The sequence below is a fragment of the Coregonus lavaretus genome (assembly GCF_964263955.1).
Source record: "Coregonus lavaretus genome assembly, chromosome: 38".
Lineage (NCBI taxonomy): Eukaryota > Metazoa > Chordata > Actinopteri > Salmoniformes > Salmonidae > Coregonus > Coregonus lavaretus.
The window spans coordinates 5,371,080-5,391,685 of record NC_140025.1 but is presented as its reverse complement, the minus strand read 5'-3'; the positions used below and the strand labels follow the sequence as shown (position 1 = coordinate 5,391,685).

At 45.2% G+C, this 20,606-nt stretch overlaps 1 protein-coding gene across 1 annotated transcript in view; it reads left to right on the top strand.

Annotated features, from left to right (window-relative positions):
- The window catches only part of cyp27a2 (cytochrome P450 family 27 subfamily A member 2), a 40,012-nt gene that overhangs the window by 18,456 nt on the left and 950 nt on the right, over positions 1 to 20,606 (top strand). Inside the window, exons 2-8 of the mRNA XM_084155439.1 lie at positions 5,950 to 6,140; positions 9,533 to 9,732; positions 9,966 to 10,163; positions 10,504 to 10,667; positions 16,543 to 16,709; positions 20,063 to 20,144; positions 20,335 to 20,541. Of these exons, the coding sequence (XP_084011565.1) occupies positions 5,950 to 6,140; positions 9,533 to 9,732; positions 9,966 to 10,163; positions 10,504 to 10,667; positions 16,543 to 16,709; positions 20,063 to 20,144; positions 20,335 to 20,541 (1,209 nt within the window). The remainder of the gene's footprint in view (positions 1 to 5,949; positions 6,141 to 9,532; positions 9,733 to 9,965; positions 10,164 to 10,503; positions 10,668 to 16,542; positions 16,710 to 20,062; positions 20,145 to 20,334; positions 20,542 to 20,606) is intronic.

Here is a 20,606-nt window from a genome sequence, read left to right as displayed (position 1 = left end):
GGATTATACTTTCCTCCTTTTCCTCTCTTCCCCTTCTGCCTATAGTTTCTTAACTGGTGCCCTTTCCTTCCACAGTAACTACACGGTTCCTCACATTCTCTAGCAAAATGTCCTGTTTTGTCACAATTATAACACTTCCACTCACTCCTGTCTCCACTATTACCGTTTCCTTCTTGTCTGTCTTTGCTACCGTAACCTCTCTTCTCTCCTAGGTCCTTCCAGTCTCTCCTACCTCCCATCTCCCCTAGGGCTGCCACTAGGTACTCAGCTCCCTTCACTTCCTTTTTCTTGTTTCGTTCCTTTCCATTCTGCTCATGATAGATTGCATAACGCTTAACTTCAGCTAAGGTAGCCGTCCCCCAGTTTTTTATTGCTTGAGAGATTTCTGACCTCATTCCACTTAGGAAGGCAATCTTTAACTGTTGGTGATACGGACCCTCTGGTGCCCCTGGTCCTGGATCTATTAGCCCACTGTTTGCATTGAACACATCTCTCAGTCTCTCTAGGTATTGACTAATAGTCTCACTGTCTCCCTACCTACACTCATGGACTTTGGAGAAGTCAGCATGTCTGTCATAATATTCTCTCAGATTATCACAGTTGTGCCAATTTATCTCCATAAACCCCTCCTTCTGCCCACTCTAGGACCTGCGCATTCCCATCCCCGGGAACCCAATTTCCTCTCACTGCCGCCCAGTCCTTTAGCTCTATCTGTCTGACTGCCCTCTCTAGTTCCCCTGTATTCAGCATAAAGCTGGCGGTCAGCCCTTCCATATCTCTTCTGAACTGGTGTACCCCCGTCTTGGGGTGGGGTATCCCTTCCACTGCTCTCACTACATCTCTCTGCTTCGTTTACTAAATCCTGGCATTAGTAAATTCTATCTACACACCACCAAAAACGAATAACATATTTGCATACACATAACTAGAAAGCATGAATTTAATGCCATTCTTGCTTAAACAATGCAATTCAACCTTTCTGAAATCTAATTACCTCTGTTATCAACAAAAATTATAGCCACCTCTTATGAAACCCCCAATCTGTCATTGTTTAGAATACAGCAGATATAGGTAACTGTCCTTTCTAAGTAGGCTACAAATAACACCAAACACATGCCGTAGTTGACCAGCATATATTGAATTTATCTCCATAGTATTAATATCCATTGTAGTGATTGACGTTCCTTAATGGAAACCCTAAATTGGCTTTGTACAATATTATATTCATTATGTCTCACCCATGACGTATGTCTACGTTTGGGTGAGCAAGTTAATATATAATTATTATTCCAATTATTATTTTATGAAGTCTCTAGCCTCTAATTCAACACAAAACCCCATCATCAAATGTACTCCCAGCAGAACTGAAAAAAACAAAACAGACTGTGATTTCCAGGACACTGCTCCTTTGTTTCTGGCCTCACTATCTCTCTGAGAGTTTGCACTCCCTTAACGTCTCTATTACTCCTCTTTTCTCTTCCAATCTGCTCTTGGTAAACTGCATACCTTTTAACCTCAATATGTGTTGCTGTGCTTTTCTCCACCCTATCAAAGTATTTTTAATGGTCCTGCTTATCTCTGGTCTTATTCCTCTGAGGAACGCTATATTTTTAATTGCTGATGGTAGGGCGTATCATTCCCCTGTCTCTGGTCTGGCTCGGGTATGCCACTGTTTGCGTTAAACACATCTTTAACCCTCTCTAAGTACTGGCTGACAGTCTCACTATCCTCTTGTTTACACTCATGTACTTTAGAGAAGTCTGCATGACGATGGTAATGTTCTCTGAGGCTATTACACAATTCAGTTATTTTCCCAACATACTCTCCGTGATCGGCCCATGGCAAAAGTGCCCTCTGGGCATCCCCTGAAACCCACTGCCCTCTAACGGCAGCCCAAACCTTACTATTCCTGTTTTGGAGTACGTCATTCCTTCTACCGCTCTGGCCACGTCCTCTGTGTTCATGGCCTGTCTGCTAAATGGCATATTATTATTATTATTATTATTACTGTATACATCTAAGGTTGCTGGGGCCCCTTCATTCCCTGCCAATAGATTAGGTAAGGCTATCAGTGGGTACTGGCCCCCTCCTACTCTCTCATCTCCTGACTCATACTGACTCCCTCCTGAGCTTAGCTCTGAATCCTTCCGTTCCTCTTCTATATAACAAGTTATTCAAAAGAGTTTCACACAACAATTGGAATCACCCCTTCCTGTATAGGTACTAGTCCCCCAGAATTATCTCCTACTCTACGGAGGAATTCATCCCCACAATGTAATCTTGATAATTCCTGACAGTCTCATACAACAGGAATGGGTTCTCCCTCCTCTAGCCACCTCTTCTATATAACAAGTTAGTTAAAACAGATTCACACCACACCTGGAATCACCCCTTCCTGTATAGGTACAAGTCCCCCAGAATTATCTCCTACTCTACGGAGGAATTTATCCCCACAATGTAATCTTGATAATTCCTGACAGACCCATACAATAGGAATGGGTTCTCCCTCCACTATACAACCACCTGGAATTATTCATAGATGTGACTTTTGAGCAAATATTAGGTCTCACACGTATACAACCTTACATGATTATTGGTTAACACTATCGGTAACCCGGAGTTTGTAAGGCTCCAGTTTCATGAAACGGATAGAGTTACGGCAAAATCTACAGTTGTTTGTGACTTTTGACTTTACTAATATTCTATTTCTCACACATGCTATTTTAATTCCTTCTGGTGTACTTTTTGTATTTGTTTAACCCGGATTATTTGTTGACTGTTCTATAATCTCTTATAGGTTACATCCCTTAGGAGTACTTTTAATAGTTACTTCTATTTCAACACTGGGTAGTTTCTTTTGGTAATGGCCTATTACCGTGAATCGTTACGGACCCACCAACAGGTTGACTAGTCCCCCATAATTATCTCCTACTCTACGGAGGAGTCTATCCTCACAATGTAATCTTGATAATTCCTGACAGTCCCATACATTTCACTTAAAATGGCTACGCATTGATCAATTTGCTACTTTTCAAAATTTTAGCAAGTTCTCAAATCAATTTCACCAAGTAATGAATAAAGACTACTGACCTTATCCTTGCAGCCGAGATTCAATGTAGGTTTGGATTCCGTCACCGTCTCTGTCATTAATCAGGTGTCCTCTGGCCTGTCTTAACCCTTAATGTCAAAGGGCAGGACTATCTATTTACGAATGTATCATTCGCCCGTCAACGGTTTTCAGAGTTACCTGGAATGACAGAGGCAGGTATTGGAATCCGGCTCGAAGGACCAAGCTGTTAAGTGAATTATTTAACAAACTATTTCAGTGTCTCTGTGTGTCTCCCAAAAAGTTTTTTGGGATTTAAGTAACGGACAGAGTCCCGGTCTGCATAGTCAGAGATTTATTCATTGAGAATTCTGCCATCACAATTTCAGAGTCCATCTTTTATACTCATACGTCATACAAAAATCCCTCCTTTCTGTAGGCAGGCTGTAGTTTTCCACTTTAAAATTGCTCTCCTGACCATCAGTTCACACACACACACACATATACACACACACACACAAACATACATACACACACACACATGCACACACACACACACACACAAATGCACACACACATACATACACACACACATACATACACACACACATGCATTCCTTAGTTATTGCCGTCCTCACAATATCCTGCATACTCCTTAAAAAGCCTAACAGTTTCTCTCCTCCCTAAATTCCTCAGTTATCAGTTGCCTGTAGACAGTTCTCCTTGTCCTTTGTTGTCTGGCCTAACTCTTACTCACATTGCTAAATAGTAACACAATGTCATAATCTTTACTGGTCCTACACTCACACATTCTAACACATTTCACACAGTTTCAGGGTGTAATAATTAGTTATTAATAATTAATCTATCAATAATATTACCAAAGTTGTCTTTGAACATAGTTGAGCCTAATATAACCATTACAAATTATCTGTCATTTTGAGAAATAGTGCTCACGCGATATGTCACTTTGCAATAGAAACGTTCTCTATTTGAAAAATATCATTTTCTATATAATTCTATATATTTGTGCTTATGAATTTACCATGTTAAATATGACTGTATTTCTTTATTTGTTACAAGTTAGCTCACAGAATTAAGGGTTTTCAAGCCTTGCGAAACTTTTTTTCCCTTCACAAACCATGACCTCTGACGACCAGACCAAACCAAAGCATAATTGGCAGCGGGGGGGATCCATTCATTAAATTAGGAATTGAGTAGTACTGTGTAGAAAGCCAGGACCTATGGTGGTTAAATAATTTCCCATCCATCAAATTTATCGTAGTATACAGTGCTATGAAAAAGTATTTGCCCCCTTTCTAATTTTCTCTACTTTTGCATATTTGTGATACTGAATGTTATCAGATCTTCAACCAAAACCTAATATTAGATCAAGGGAACATAAGTGAACAAATAACACAACAATTACGTATTTATTTAATTTATTCCAGGTCCTGAGGCAGCAAAGCATCCCCAAACCATCACACCACCACCACCATGCTTGACCTTTGGTATGTTGTTCTTACTGTGGAATGAAGAGTTTGGTTTTCGCCAGGCATTACTGGAACCATGTCTTCCAAAAAGTTATACTTTTGAATCATCTGTCCATAGAACGTTCTTCCAAGAGTCTTGATGATCATCCAGGTGCTTTTTGGCAAACTTGAGTCAACTTTTTGGACGAGATGGGTCCCATTATGCCTGGCAAAAACCAAACACTGCATTCCACAGTAAGAACATCATACCAAAGGTCAAGCATGGTGGTGGTGGTGTGATGGTTTGGGGATGCTTTGCTGCCTCAGGACCTGGACGACTTGCCTTAATAGAAGGAACCATGAATTCTGCTCTTTATCAGAGAATTCTACAGGAGAATGTCAGACCATCCGTCTGTGAGCTGAAGCTGAAGCGCAGCTGGGTCATGCAGCAAGACAATGATCCAAAACACACAATCAAGTCTACATGAAAATTGCTAAAAAGCAACAAATTGGAAGTTTTGGAATGGCCTAGTCAAAGTCCAGACCTAATCCCAATTGAGATGCTGTGGCAGGACTTGAAACGAGCAGTTCATGCTTGAAAACCCACACGTCACTGAGTTAAAGCAGTTCTGCATGGAAGAGTGGGCCAAAATTCCTCCACAGCGACGTGAGAGACTGATCAACAACTACAGAAAGCATTTGGTTGGAGTCATTGCAGCTAAAGGTGGCACAACCAGTTATTGAGTGTAAGGGGGCAATTACTTTTTCACACAGGGGAATTGGGTGTTGCATAACTTTGTTTATGAAATAAATATGTAATTGTTGTGTTATTTGTTCACTTATGTTCCCTTTATCTAATATTGGGTTTTGGTTGAAGATCTGATAACATTCAGTATCACAAATATGCAAAAGTAGAGAAAATTAGAAAGGGGGCAAATACTTTTTCATAGCACTGTATTATTGGTGGGGTCATGACCCCCCAAGTTACGCACCTGGCTTCATGGTTTATTAAACTAGAGGTTGATTTATGACTAATTAGGTTAATAAGTAGTTTATATACTGTTATTCATTAATAAATATACACTGTGTACAAAATATAAATATTTAAATATTTTGTCTTGCCCATTCACACTCTGAATGGCACACATACACAATCAATGTCTCAAGGCTTCTTTAACCTGTCTCCTCCCCTTCATCTACACTGATTGAAGTGGATTTAACAGGTGACATCAATAAGAGATCATAATTTTCACCTGGATTCACATGGTCAGTCTATGTCATGGAAATGTTTTGTACACTCAGTGTATATTTTGTGAATCATTCATTCATATTAAATATTAATAATATAGAACTGTCTCACTGTGCATTTCCAACACATCTTTGTGTACATTTCCAGAATCTAAGATCTTCTTCTCTTTTCCCCCAACCCAGGTTGAACACAAGAAACTGTACGGCCCCATCTGGCGCTCGCGGTTCGGCCCGTTTGACGTGGTGAACGTGGCATCTCCAGAGCTTATATCCCAGGTGATACATCAGGAGGGCTGCTACCCGGTCCGGACAGAGCTGCCACACTGGAAGGAGTACCGCGACATGAGGGGACAGGCCTATGGACTCCATGTGGAGTGAGTGGCCGATGAGATTGTGTCGCAATCTGCATTGAACCACATGAAGGACTATTCCTAGATGGGGTGTAGGAAAGGGAATGGATAATACTTACACCCACTGTTCCCTCGAATATTCTGGGGCACTGAGCAAATTTTTGCTCTTGTGAGCGGAAACATGAACATTGTGCAACTTCCAGGGTGTTTGCAGTAAACTCTGAGGCAGTACCCTTACAGTTTTAGACGGTAGCCAATAGGCTATTCTGGCTATTTGAGCATAATGTAGGCCTACCAACAAAACCATTGGAGCAAATCCCATAACATTTTCACCTGGAAATTGCTTTTGATTTTTGTGATATAGACTACAGTAGCCTATACAGTAAGGGGAAAATAGTATTTGATCCCCTGCTGATTTTGTACGTTTGCCCACTGACAAAGAAATGATCAGTCTATAATTTTAATGGTAGGTTTATTTGAACAGTGAGAGACAGAATAACAACAACAAAATCTAGAAAAACTCATGTCAAAAATGTTATACATTGATTTGCATTTTAATGAGGGAAATAAGTATTTGACCCCTCTGCAAAACATGACTTAGTACTTGGTGGCAAAACCCTTGTTGGCAATCACAGAGGTCAGACGTTTCTTGTAGTTGGCCACCAGGTTTGCACACATCTCAGGAGGGATTTTGTCCCACTCCTCTTTGCAGATATTCTCCAAGTCATTAAGGTTTTGAGGCTGACGTTTGGCAACTCGAACCTTCAGCTCCCTCCACAGATTTGCTATAGGATTAAGGTCTGGAGACTGACTAGGCCACTCCAGGACCTTAATGTGCTTCTTCTTGAGCCACTCCTTTGTTGCCTTGGCTGTGTGTTTTGGGTCATTGTCATGCTGGAATACCCATCCATGACCCATTTTCAATGGCCTGGCTGAGGGAAGGAGGTTCTCACCCAAGATTTGACGGTACATGGCCCCGTCCATCGTCCCTTTGATGTGAAGTTGTCCTGTCCCCTTACCAGAAAAACACCCCCAAAGCACAATGTTTCCACCTCCATGTTTGAAGGTGGGGATGGTGTTCTTGGGGTCATAGGCAGCATTCCTCCTCCTTCAAACACGGCGAGTTGAGTTGATGCCAAAGAGCTCCATTTTGGTCTCATCTGACCACAACATTTCACCCAGTTCTCCTCTGAATCATTCAGATGTTCATTGGCAAACTTCAGACGGGCCTGTATATGTGCTTTCTTGAGCAGGGGGACCTTGCGTGCGCTGCATGATTTCAGTCCTTCATGGCGTAGAGTGTTACCAATTGTTTTCTTGGTGACTATGGTCCCAGCTGCCTTGAGATCATTGACAAGATCCTCCCGTGTAGTTCTGGGTGATTCCTCACCGTTCTCATGATCATTGCAACTCCACGAGGTGAGATCTTGCATGGAGCCCCAGGCCGAGGGAGATTGACAGTTATTTTGTGTTTCTTCCATTTGCGAATAATCGCACCAACTGTTTTCACCTTCTCACCAAGCTGCTTGGCGATGGTCTTGTAGCCCATTCCAGCCTTGTGTAGGTCTACAATCTTGTCCCTGACATCCTTGGAGAGCTCTTTGGTCTTGGCCATGGTGGAGAGTTTGGAATCTGATTGATTAATTGCTTCTGTGGACAGGTGTCTTTTATACAGGTAACAAACTGAGATTAGGAGTACGCCCTTTAAGAGTGTGCTCCTAATCTCAGCTCGTTACCTGTATAAAAGACACCTGGGAGCCAGAAATCTTTCTGATTGAGAGGGGGTCAAATACTTATTTCCCTCATTAAAATGCAAATCAATTTATAACATTTTTGACATGTGTTTTTTCTGGGTTATTTTGTTGTTATTCTGTCTCTCACTGTTCAAATAAACCTACCATTAAAATGATAGACTGATCATTTCTTTGTCAGTGAGCAAACGTACAAAATCAGCAGGGGATCAAATACTTTTTTCCCTCACTGTATGTGGTGTTCAATGCAGGCCTATATTGCATGAGCCTTTTAAAAACGTTTTTATATTATGAAGGGCTTGATATTAATTATTCTTTACTTGGTCTGTAACACCATGGGCCAAATAGGTGACTGGAAATAGCATTGTATTGTGTTGTATGATGCAAGAAACCACTTTACAAAATAAAATTAACTATTATTAACATACAGAGAATTAGACAATGTAGGCTACCCCTCTGCCTATTGGCTTATTTGCATATTCAAGCATGTCTCAAAATACAACACTGCCCCTTTAATTAAGATGTAAGCTTTTTACCTGACTAGCTTTTCAAAGACAGCTTGAAATGTGGCCTAAACGTTTTGTGCTCTTGTATGAAGCAGTAACTTCCCATTGCTGACCTATACTTATCAATAACTGGGCTAATAACTCGCTAACTAGCAAAGAATATCAACAAATGTGCACACGCGCACTCTGATCTGAACTGATCTGAAAAGCGCATTCACGCATGGGTGATTGAAAGACCGCTCATGGGCTACCCCCGCTAATAGAATTATTCTCCTGTGCGCTCTGGCTCTGCCTACAACTAAATCACAGACTCAAACTTGCAAAGTTAGATTTGTTTTGGTTTATTGCATTGAAAAGGGGCAAATATAATGTTGATTCGATCACAGAAAAAAACGTTAATCTATGTGGCGAACTCAGTGAAGTTCAATCTCTTGCGTCTCTGCACAGCATGGCATTTCTTCTGCTCGGCAGTCCTGGAGGTGCACAGCTTAGAGGGAACATTGCTTTCATCCTATACTTCAAAGATACATTATGACTGTTATTGGTAATAAATCATTGCCTTGGGTAAAAGCAATGTTGGTCTGGTTTGAGGAAACCATGGTCCTGCAGGTAAGCTTGTTTCAGTAGTACCTCCACCTCCAACATTATCCATCTAACCTACAGGTAACTGCCAAATTAAAGGAAACGCCAACGTAGCGTCTTAATGGGGCATTGGGCCACCACTAGTCGCCAGAAAAGCTTGAATGCGCCTTGGCATAGATTCTACAAGTGTCTGGAACTCTATTGGAGGGATGTGACACCATTATTCCACGAGAAATTTCATCATTTGGTGTTTTATTGATGGTGGTGGAAAACACTGTCTCAGGCGCTGCTCTATAATCTTCCATAAGTGTTCAATTGGGTTGAGATCTAGTGACTGACACACACACACACACACACTTTAAACCCCCTATGCTCATTTGAGATCCATGGTGGGATGTTAATTGCTTAATTAACTCATGAACCACACCTGTGTGGAATCACTTGCTTTAAAAATATTTTGTATCCCTCATTTACTTTATTTTGGCCGTTACCTGTAGATATACCGCTACCCCTTTATTCTGAATATCTACTGTAGATTCACTGTCTGTCTCCTGTCCTGTCCTCTCCTCTCCTACAGTAAAGGCCCAGAGTGGTACCGTATCCGTAGTGCCCTGAATCCAAAGATGCTGAAGCTAGCAGAGGTGTCTGCGTATGCGCCTGTCATCCACCAGGTGGTAGGGGACCTGCTACAGCGTATTGAGAGGCTCCGTCTCCGCAGTCAGGACCACACCACCGTATCAGACATCACCGCAGAGCTCTACAAGTTTGGCTTTGAAGGTGTGGTATCATTGGTTCATTCAATATTTTTTATGCTTTTAACTCCTTCAGAATCACACACACACCGAGTGGGGTTGGAAACCAGGGTCAGCCACAGTGCCGTGCCCCTAGAGCAGCTTAGGTAAAGTGCCTTGCTCAGGGGCACAACGGCAGGAGATGGCATAAAGGATACCTAGAATCCCACCAGCTCTGTGTAGTCCTTATGGTTCACTCTGTTCTCTCCCTCCCTGCAGGTATCTCTTCCATCCTGTTTGAGACGCGCCTGGGTTGTCTGCAGGAGGAGATCCCTAAGGACACGCTGAAGTTCATCGCTGCAGCCAACGACATGCTAACCCTGTCTGAGACAGTCCTCTTCCTACCGCTCTGGACACGCAACGTCCTGCCCTTCTGGAAACGATTTATCCAAGCCTGGGACGACCTCGTGGATGTAGGTATGTTTGTAAATAATGTTAGGGGGTCCTTCTATTGAGCGATCGGCAGACTTAAAGGTGTAGGTGGAAAGTAGACATGGTAGGTTTGACCTCCACAATGCAAGCATAGGGTTATTTCTACTTCACAATTGCTTGCACTGTCACTTGCATGTCAGCCACTAAGCACTGTTGAGTAGTCTCAGAAATCACAGATTCTGAACTTTGTTAATGTGGGAGGCAACCCGTCTGCCTAGGGAGACTAACTGTTGAGCTGTGTTCGCTATTGAGACTCATGTTGTGTGTTTGTGTGTGTCCCCTACATGAATGTGTGTGTTCAATGTATTTCTATATAAACCCTCAGCTCAGCGTCTGGTTGACCGTAAATTGGCGCAGATGGAAGCCCAGGTGCTGGCTGGGAAGCAGGTGGAGGGGATGTATCTGACCCACCTGCTGTCCTGTGATAAACTGTCCCTGGGAGAGGTGTACATCAGCATCACAGAGCTGTTGCTGGGCGGAGTGGACACGGTGAGAGGAGAGGGTCATGGGAGGTCCTACATAGAGGAAGGTGGTGCTATACACAACAGCAGGGTCATGTTCTGTAGGGCACACCGTAAACAAACCTATTGAAATGGAAAACGAACATGTGAATTTCTTATTGGCAAAATTTGATTATTTCCTCCACATTTCAAAATGTTTTCTTCTGTTTTGTGCGTACTGGACATGTCCTAGGGAATGGGTGGCGTGATGGAGTCAGAGGCTTTTGTAGGGTGGAGGTGTATTTTGGCTTTAAGATTGCATGATTCTCCCCAGGCCATAAATACTGAGACCATTTGCTTTAGTTTGTAGACATATACAGTACCAGTCAAAAGTTTGGACACACCTACTCATTCAGGGGTTTTTCTTTATTTTTACTATTTTCTACATAGTAGAATAATAGTGAAGACATCAACACTATGAAATAACACATATGGAATCATGTAGTAACCAAAAAAGTGTTAAACAAATCAACATTTATTTTATATTTGAGATTCTTCAAATAGCCACCCTTTGCCTTGATGACAGCTTTGCACACTCTTGGCATTCTCTCAACTAGCTTCACCTGGAATGCTTTTCCAACAGTCTTGAAGGAGTTCCCACATATGCTTAGCACTTGTTGGCTGCTTTTCCTTCACTCTGCCGTCCGACTCATCCCAAACCATCTCAATTGGGTTGAGGTTGGGGGATTGTGGAGGCCAGGTAATCTGATGCAGCACTCCATCACTCTCGTTCTTGGTAAAATAGCCCTTACACAGCCTGGAGGTGTGTTGGGTCATTGTCCTGTTGAAAAACAAATGATTGTCCCACTAAGCCCAAACCAGATGGGATGGCGTATCACAGCAGAATGCTGTGGTAGCCATGCTGGTTAAGTGTGCCTTGAATTCTAAATAAATCACAGACAGTGTCACCAGCAAAGCACCCCCACACCATAACACCTCCTCCTCCATGCTTTACGATGGGAACTACACATGCGGAGATCATCCGTTCACCCACACCGCGTCTCACAAAGACACAGCGGTTGGAACCAAAAATCTCAAATTTGGACTGCAGACCAAAGGACACATTTCCACCGGTCTAATGTCCATTGCTCGTGTTTCTTGGCCCAAGCAGATCTCTTCTTATTATTGGTGTCCTTTAGTAGTGGTTTCTTTGCAGCAATTCAACCATGAATTCAATTCAACCAAGTCGCTCTGGATAAGAGCGTCTGCTAAATAACTAAAATGTAATGTAAATGTAAAATGTAAATGTTATGAAGGCCTGATTCACACAGTCCCCTCTGAACAGTTGATGTTGAGATGTGTCTGTGACTTGAACTCTGTGAAGCATTTATTTGGGCTGCAATTTCTGAAGCTGGTAACTAATGAACTTATCCTCTGCAGCAGAGGTAACTCTGGGTCTTCCATTCCTGTGGCGGTCCTCATGAGAGCCAGTTTCATTATAGCGCTTGATGGTTTTTGCGACTGCACTTGAAGAAACTTTAAAACTTCTTGAAATGTTCTGTATTGACTGACCTTCATGTCTTAAAGTAATGATAGACTGTTGTTTCTCTTTGCTTATTTGAGCTGTTCTTGCCATAATATGGACTTGGTCTTTTACCAAATAGGGCTATCTTCTGTATACCCCCTACCTTGTCACAACACAACTGATTGGCTCAAACGCATTAAGAAGGAAAGAAATTCCACAAATTAACTTTTAAGAAGGCACACCTGTTAATTGAAATGCATTCCAGGTGACTACCTCATGAAGCTGGTTGAGAGAATGCCAACAGTGTGCAAAGCTGTCATCAAGGCAAAGGGTGGGTATTTGAAGAATCTCAAATATAAAACATATTTATATTTGTTTAACACTTTTTTGGTTACTAACTTTTAATTTATTTTAGAGGGTACAAAATGCACTCACTCACACACGCACATAACCACAGACAAATACACAGTAACCATACAAACACAGCAGAACCTGCCTGGCTGAATTCCCTGGTGCAAGCTTCATGCTCTATTTATTCAACCTTTATTGTCACGCCCTGGCTCTGAGGACTCTTAATTGTTGAGCCAGGGTGTGGATGTTTTATGTTTAGTTTTTTTTTTTAGTATGTTTAGTTATTTATTTTTTTAGATCGTTTTGTTGATCTATGTTGGCCAGGGTGGTTCCCAATCAGAGACAGCTGTAGCTCGTTGTCTCTGATTGGGGACCATACTTAGGCAGCCTGTTGGCACCAGTTAGTTTGTGGGATCTTGATCCGTAAAGGTTTGTTGTGTTATAACCTCAGGACTTCACGTATCGTTCATTTGTTGTTTTGTTCGTGTAAGTACTAATAAAAGATGTACGCTTATCACGCTGCACCTTGGTCCGTCTCATCCATTAACGATCGTGACAGAAGATCCCACCCCAAGAGGACCAAGCAGCGTGCCCAGGAGGAGAAGAGGGCGATGTCTCAGGTGGGCGAATGGTGGTCATGGGAGGAGATATTCGCGGGCAGGGGGCCATGGGCAAAGGTAAATGCCCAGGCAGGAGAGGAGAAACGGCGCCAACCGTGCTGACGACGGACACGCGAGAGGCAACCCCAAGACATTTTTTTGGGGGGGGGCACACGGCGTGGACGACGGGGCTGCTGGAGGCAGCTACAGGGCGAATCAGCGGACTAGGAGAGGAGGCCACCAGGTTACGGGGGCCATTGGTCATGAGGGAGAAGGAGAGTGTAGAGGCACGGCGAGAGGTACTGGTTAGGCAGCAGAGGGAGCGGAGGTTTATAAGGAAACCCAGTCCCGCTCCTCGCACCAAGCAAGTGGTGTGTGTCACCAGTCCGGTCCGGCCCGTTCCTGGTCCCCGCACAAGGCCAGTGGTGTGTGTTCCCAGTACGGTCCGGCCTGTTCCTGCTCCCCGCACCAAGCCAGTGGTGCCCGTCGCCAGCCCGGTCCGGCCTGTTCCTGCTCCCCGCACCAAGCCAGTGGTGCCCGTCGCCAGCCCGGTCCGGCCTGTTCCTGTCCCCCGCACCAAGCCAGTGGTGCCCGTCGCCAGCCCGGTCCGGCCTGTTCCTGTCCCTCGCACCAAGCCAGTGGTGCCCGTCGCCAGCCCGGTCCGGCCTGTTCCTGTCCCCCGCACCAAGCCAGTGGTGCCCGTCGCCAGCCCGGTCCGGCCTGTTCCTGTCCCCCGCACCAAGCCAGTGGTGCCCGTCGCCAGCCCGGTCCGGCCTGTTCCTGTCCCTCGCACCAAGCCAGTGGTGCGCGTCGCCAGCCCGGTCCGGCCTGTTCCTGCTCCCCGCACCAAGCCAGTGGTGCGCGTCGCCAGCCCGGTCCGGCCTGTTCCTGCTCCCCGCACCAAACCAGTGGTGCGCGTCGTCAGCCCGGTCCGGCCCGTTACTGCTCCCCGCACCAAGCCAGTGGTGCGCGTCGTCAGTCCGGCACGGCCCGTGCCTGTTCCACCGGTGTTCAGTCCAGCTCCGGCCAGCGGGGCCAGACCAGACCAGGGGCGCAACGGGGGGGTAGAGAGAGAGTGGTGGTCACGCCCGGAGCCGGATCCGCCTCCGAGGCGGAATGCCCACCCGGCCCCTACCCTGTTGTGTTGGTGTGGCGCGGTCGCAGTCCGCGCCTTTGGGGGGGGGGTACTGTCACGCCCTGGCTCTGGGGACTCTTAATTGTTGAGCCAGGGTGTGGATGTTCTATGTTTAGTTTTTCTATGTTTGGTTCTAGATCGTTTAGTTGATCTATGTTGGCCAGGGTGGTTCCCAATCAGAGACAGCTGTTGTCTCTGATTGGGGACCATACTTAGGCAGCCTGTTGGCACCAGTTAGTTTGTGGGATCTTGATCCGTAAAGGTTTGTTTTGTTATAACCTCAGGACTTCACGTATCGTTCATTTGTTGTTTTGTTCGTGTAAGTACTAATAAAAGATGTACGCTTATCACGCTGCGCCTTGGTCCGTCTCATCCATTAACGATCGTGACATTTATGTAACGTCATTGAGCTAAACATTTGGAAATCAGTGTTCTCATTTGAGATGGTCTTATTCAATGACTAGATGTCACTTGAAATGATCTACTGTTCCAAAGTACTTTCCTCAGCTGCTTTTATGATGAATTGATGTCAGTAAATGTTGATGATCACTGATAACTTGTCTCTGATACAGCCTCCACCACTCCCTCAACTTGTAATACTTGTTTTGAAACAGCAGCACTTTAATTGTCCAAGTCAAATTTCCCCTCAGGGACAATTAAGTATACTGAACAAAAATCTAAACGCAACATGCAACAATTTCAAAGATTGTACTGAGTTACAGTTCATATAAGAACTCAGTCAATTGAAATAAATAAATTAGGCCCTAATCTATGGATTTCACATGACTGGGAATACAGATATGCATCTGTTGGTCACAGATACCTTAAAAGAAAAAGTAGGGTCTCCCAAGTGGCACAGCGGTCTAAGGCGTCACTACAGATCCAGGTTCGATCCCGGGCTGTGTCGCAGCCGGCCGCGATCGAGAGACCCATGAGGCGACACACAATTGGCCCAGCGTCGTCCGGGTTAGGGGAGGGTTTGGCCGGCCAGGATGTCCTTGTCCCATCACGCACTAGCAACTCCTGTGGCGGGCCGGGCGCAGTGCACGCTGACTCGGTCACCAGTTGTACGGTGTTTCCTCCGACACATTGGTGCGGCTGGCTTCCGGGTTAAGCGAGCAGTGTGTCAAGAAGCAGTGCGGCTTTGCAGGGTCGTGTTTCGGAGGACACATGGCTCTCGACCTTCGTCTCTCCCGAGACCGTACAGGAGTTGCAGCGATGGGACAAGACTGTAACTACCAATTGGATATCACAAAGTTGGGGCGTGGATCAGAAAACCAGTCAGTATCTGGTGTGACCACCATTTGCCTCATGCAGCGCGACACATCTCTTTCACATAGAGTTGATCAGGCTGATTGTGGAATGTTGTCCGACTCCTCTTCAATGGCTGTGCAATGTTGCTGGATATGGGCGAGAACTGGAACATGCTGTCGTACACGTCGATCCAGAGCATCCTATACATGCTCAATGGGTGACATGTCTGGTGAGTATGCAAGCCATGGAAGAAGTGGGACATTTTCAGCTTCCAGAAATTGTGTACAGATCCTTGCGACATGGGGCAGTGCATTATCATGCTGAAACATGAGGTGAGGGCAGTGGATGAATGGCACGACAATGGGCCTCAGGATCTCATCACGGTATCTCTGTGCATTCAAATTGCCATTGCTAAAATGCAATTGTGTTCGTTGTCTGTAGCTCATGCCTGCCTATACCATTACCCCACCGCCACAATGGGGCACTCAGTTCACAACGTTGACATCAACAAACCGCTCACTCACACGACGCCATACACGTGGTCTGCGGTTGTGAGGCCGTTGGACATACTGCCAAATTCTCTAAAACAATATTGGAGGTGGCTTATGGTAGAGTAATGAACATTCAATTCTCTGGCAACAGCTCAGGTGGACATTCCTGCAGTCAGCATACCAATTGCACGCTCCTTCAAAACTTTAGACATCTGTGGCATTGTGTTGTGTGACAAAACTGCACATTTTAGAGTGGCCTTTTATTGTCCCAAGCACAAGGTACACCTGTGTAATAATGATCATGCTGTTTAATCAGCTTCTTGATATGCCACACCTGTCAGGTGGATGGATTATCTTGGCAAAGGAGAAATGCTCGCTAACAGGCATGTAAACAAATGTACGCACAACATTTGAGAGAAATAAGCTTTTTGTGAGTATGGAACATTTCTAGGATATTGTATTTCAGCTCATAAACCATGGTATTAACACTACATGCGTTTATATTTTTGTTTTAGTATATTTTATATCACTTCATCTTTCTTTCTATCGTCCTTCTCCTTCCGCCTCAGACGTCCAACACCTTGTCGTGGGCGTTGTACCACTTAGCTCGCGACACTGCGTCCCAGGACATGCTGTACCGTGAGATCATGTCCGTGTGTCCAGGAAGACAGCAGCCCAGATCAGAGGACGTGAGCAGGATGCCCTACCTGAAGGCTGTCATCAAGGAGACTCTGAGGTGAATACACGCACATAGGCACGGATGCACACGTTCACACACGCAGGTTCTGAGGTGAACACACGCACATGCACACATGCACACACATACACACACACACACATACATCAAGAATGGCGACCTGCAACTGGCCTCTTGTTTTGAGCATGCCTGGTCAAAGAGAGTTTGTGCGCGTGTGTTTGCTTGCATTTTCCTTGCCCTAATTATACTGATAATGACTGATAAGTGAGATAACGTGTTGGCATTTCGTGCAGATGTTCAAGGTGGAGGCATGGGGCATGTTTTTCAGACAGTTAATATAAGGAGGAGGGGTGGGCAGCAATGTCCTTATATAACCTGAACGGTGTGTTCAAATTTGAATTGTCACATGCTTCGTAAACAACAGATGTATACTAACAGTGAAATGCTTACTTACGGGCCCTTCCCAACAATGCAGAAGTAAAAAATTGTAACACGAGGATAATACATTTACATTTTAGTCATTTAGCAGACGCTCTTATCCAGAGCGACTTACAGTTAGTGAATACATTTTTTTTTATATACTGGCCCCCCGTGGGAATCGAACCCACAACCCTGGCGTTGCAAACGCCATGCTCTACCAACTGAGCTACATCCCTGCCGGCCATTCCCTCCCCTCCCCTACCCTGGGCTAATTGTGCGCCGCCCCATGCGTCTCCCGGTCACAGCCGGCTATGACAGAGCCTGGATTCAAACCAGGATCTCTAGTGGCACAGCTAGCACTGCGATGCAGTGCCTTAGACCACTGCGCCACTCGGGAGACGCCATATGAGTAATACACAATGAGTAATGATAACTTGGCTATATACACGGGGTACCAGTACTGACTCGATGTGCAGGGGTACGAGGTAATTGAGGTAGATATGTACATATAGGTAGGGGTAAAGTGACTAGGCAACAGGATAGATAATAGTAGTAGCAGCAGCGTATGTGATGAGTGTGGAAGTGTGTGTGTGTGGCAAATGTGTGCCTGTGTATACGTGTTATCTGTGGGTGTGTGTGTGTGCATGTCAAATCAAATCAAATTTTATTTGCCACATGCGCCGAATACAACATGTGTAGACCTTACAGTGAAATGCTTACTTACAAGCCCTTAACCAACAATGCATTTTTTAAATAAAGAGAGAAAAAAGTGTCAAGTAAAAAATAGAAAATAGCAAATAATTAAAGAGCAGCAGTAAAATAAAATAACAGTAGGGAGGCTATATACAGGGGGTACCGGTACAGAGTCAATGTGCGGGGGCAACGGTTAGTCGAGTTAATTGAGGTAATATGTACATGTGGGTAGAGTTAAAGTGACTATGCATAAATAATAAACAGAGTAGCAGCAGCGTAAAAGAGGGGGTTGGGGTGGGGGGGCAATGCAAATAGTACGGGTAGCCATGATTAGCTGTTCAGGAGTCTTATGGCTTGGGGGTAGAAGCTGTTAAGAAGCCTTTTGGACATAGACTTGGCGCTCTGGTACCGCTTGCCGTGCGGTAGCAGAGAGAACAGTATATGACTAGGGTGGCTGGAGTCTTTGACAATTTTTAGGGCCCTCTGACACCGCCTGGTATAGAGGTCCTGGATGGCAGGAAGCTTGGCCCCAGTGATGTACTGAGCCGTATGACTACCCTCTGTAGTGCCTTGCGGTCGGAGGCCAAGCAGTTGCCATACCAGGCGGTGATGCAACCAGTCAGGATGCCCTCGATGGTGCAGCTGTATAACTTTTTGAGGATCTGAGGACCCAAGCCAAATCTTTTCAGTCTCCTGAGGGGGAATAGGCTTTGTCGTGCCCTCTTCACGACTGTCTTGGTGTGTTTGGACCATGATAGTTTGTTGGTGATGTGGACACCAAGGAACTTGAAGCTCTCAACCTGTTCCACTACAGCCCCGTTGATGAGAATGGGGGCGTGCTCAGTCCTCTTTTTTTTTCCTGTAGTCCACAATCATCTCCTTTGTCTTGATCACGTTGAGGGAGAGGTTGTTATCCTGGCACCACACGGCCAGGTCTCTGACCTCCTCCCTATAGGCTGTCTCATCGTTGTCGGTGATCAGGCCTACCACTGTTGTGTTGTCTGCAAACTTAATGATGGTGTTGGAGTCGTGCCTGGCCATGCAGTCATGGGTGAACAGGGAGTACAGGAGGGGACTGAGCACGCACCCCTGAGGGGCCCCCGTGTTGAGGATCAGCTTGGCAGATGTGTTGTTACCTACCCTTACCACCTGGGGGCGGCCCATCAGGAAGTCAGGATCCAGTTGCAGAGGGAGGTGTTTAGTCCCAGGGTCCTTAGCTTAGGGATGAGCTTTGAGGGCACTATGGTGTTGAACGCTGAGCTGTAGTCAGTGAATAGCATTCTCACCTAGGTGTTCCTCTTGTCCAGGTGGGAAAGGGCAGTGTGGAGTGCAATAGAGATTGCATCATCTGTGGATCTGTTGGAGCGGTATGCAAATTGGAATGGGTCTAGGGTTTCTGGAATAATGGTGTTGATGTGAGCCATGACCAGCCTTTCAAAGCACTTCATGGCTACAGACGTGAGTGCTACGGGTCGGTAGTCATTTAGGCAGGTTATCTTAGTGTTCTTGGGCACAGGGACTATGGTGGTCTGCTTGAAACATGTTGGTATTACAGACTCACATTGGCTACGGAGAGCGTGATCACATAGTCATCCGGAACAGCTGATGCTCTCATGCATGCTTCAGTGTTGCTTGCCTCGAAGCGAGCATAGAAGTGATTTAGCTCATCTGGTAGGCTTGTGTCACTGGGCAGCTCGCGGCTATGGGTCGGTAGTCCCGTAGCCGCGAGTGTGAGTGTGTGGGTAGAGTCCAGTGTGTGTGCATAGAATCAAAAAGAGTGTGCAAAAAGGTTCAATGACGATAGTCCGGGTAGCTATATGGTTAACTATTTAGCAGTCATGGCTTGGGGGTAGAAGCTGTTCAGGAGCCTTTTGGTCCCAGACTTAGTGCTCCGGTACCGTTTGCTGTGCGGTAGCAGAGCGAACAGTCGATGACTTGGGTGGCTGGAGTCTTTGACAATTTTTAGGGCCTTCCTCTGATACCGCCTGGTATAGAGGTCCTGGATGACAGGGACACCGGCCCCCTCCACCTCTTCCTATATGGTCATAGCCATTCCTCATGTGTGTTCTTGATTTTCTAATGATTAAAATGCTCAATAACAACATCTAGGTCAGAATCTCAACCTGCCTTTGCCAACTCTATTGTATTTAGGTGTATTAAAACTTTACTAAATACCAATGCTAAGTACCTTAGTATACTGAACATTCCTAGCCACACAAAGGTTTATATAAGGCAGTCCTACAGAGGCTCCCATGTTGCTGAAGCTGTTCTCTCTGCAGGATGTACCCTGTAGTTCCAGGGAATGGCCGTCTGACAGTAGACAATGAAGTTGTTGTGGACAACTACTGGTTCCCAAAGAAGGTAGGGCAGGCGATGAAGAGAGAAAGGTATCAACACCCCTCTCTCTCATCAACTTTGTCAATACTTACGAAATCTCTATTTTTTACCGAAGGATGTGATGTGATTTCCATGAAATTCTGTCAGTTTCCTAAGGAATGTCAGTCTCGCTTTACTTCCTGTATGTCTCCTTCTTCCTATTCCCCTCTGTCAGACCCAGTTCCATCTGTGTCACTATGCTACCAGTCATGACGAGGGGGAGTTTGTGGATGCAGAGTGTTTCAGGCCTGAGCGTTGGCTGAGAGGGGGTCCAGAGTCGTACCAACACCACCCCTACAGCTCTATACCCTTCGGGGTGGGCGTGAGAGCCTGTGTGGGCAAGAGAGTGGCAGAGCTAGAGATGCACTTTGCCCTCTCCAGGGTGAGTAAGAGTATTCCATTGTGATTTTCAAGGAAGTGTTGAGTAATAAAAGGCCGTCAGTGCCA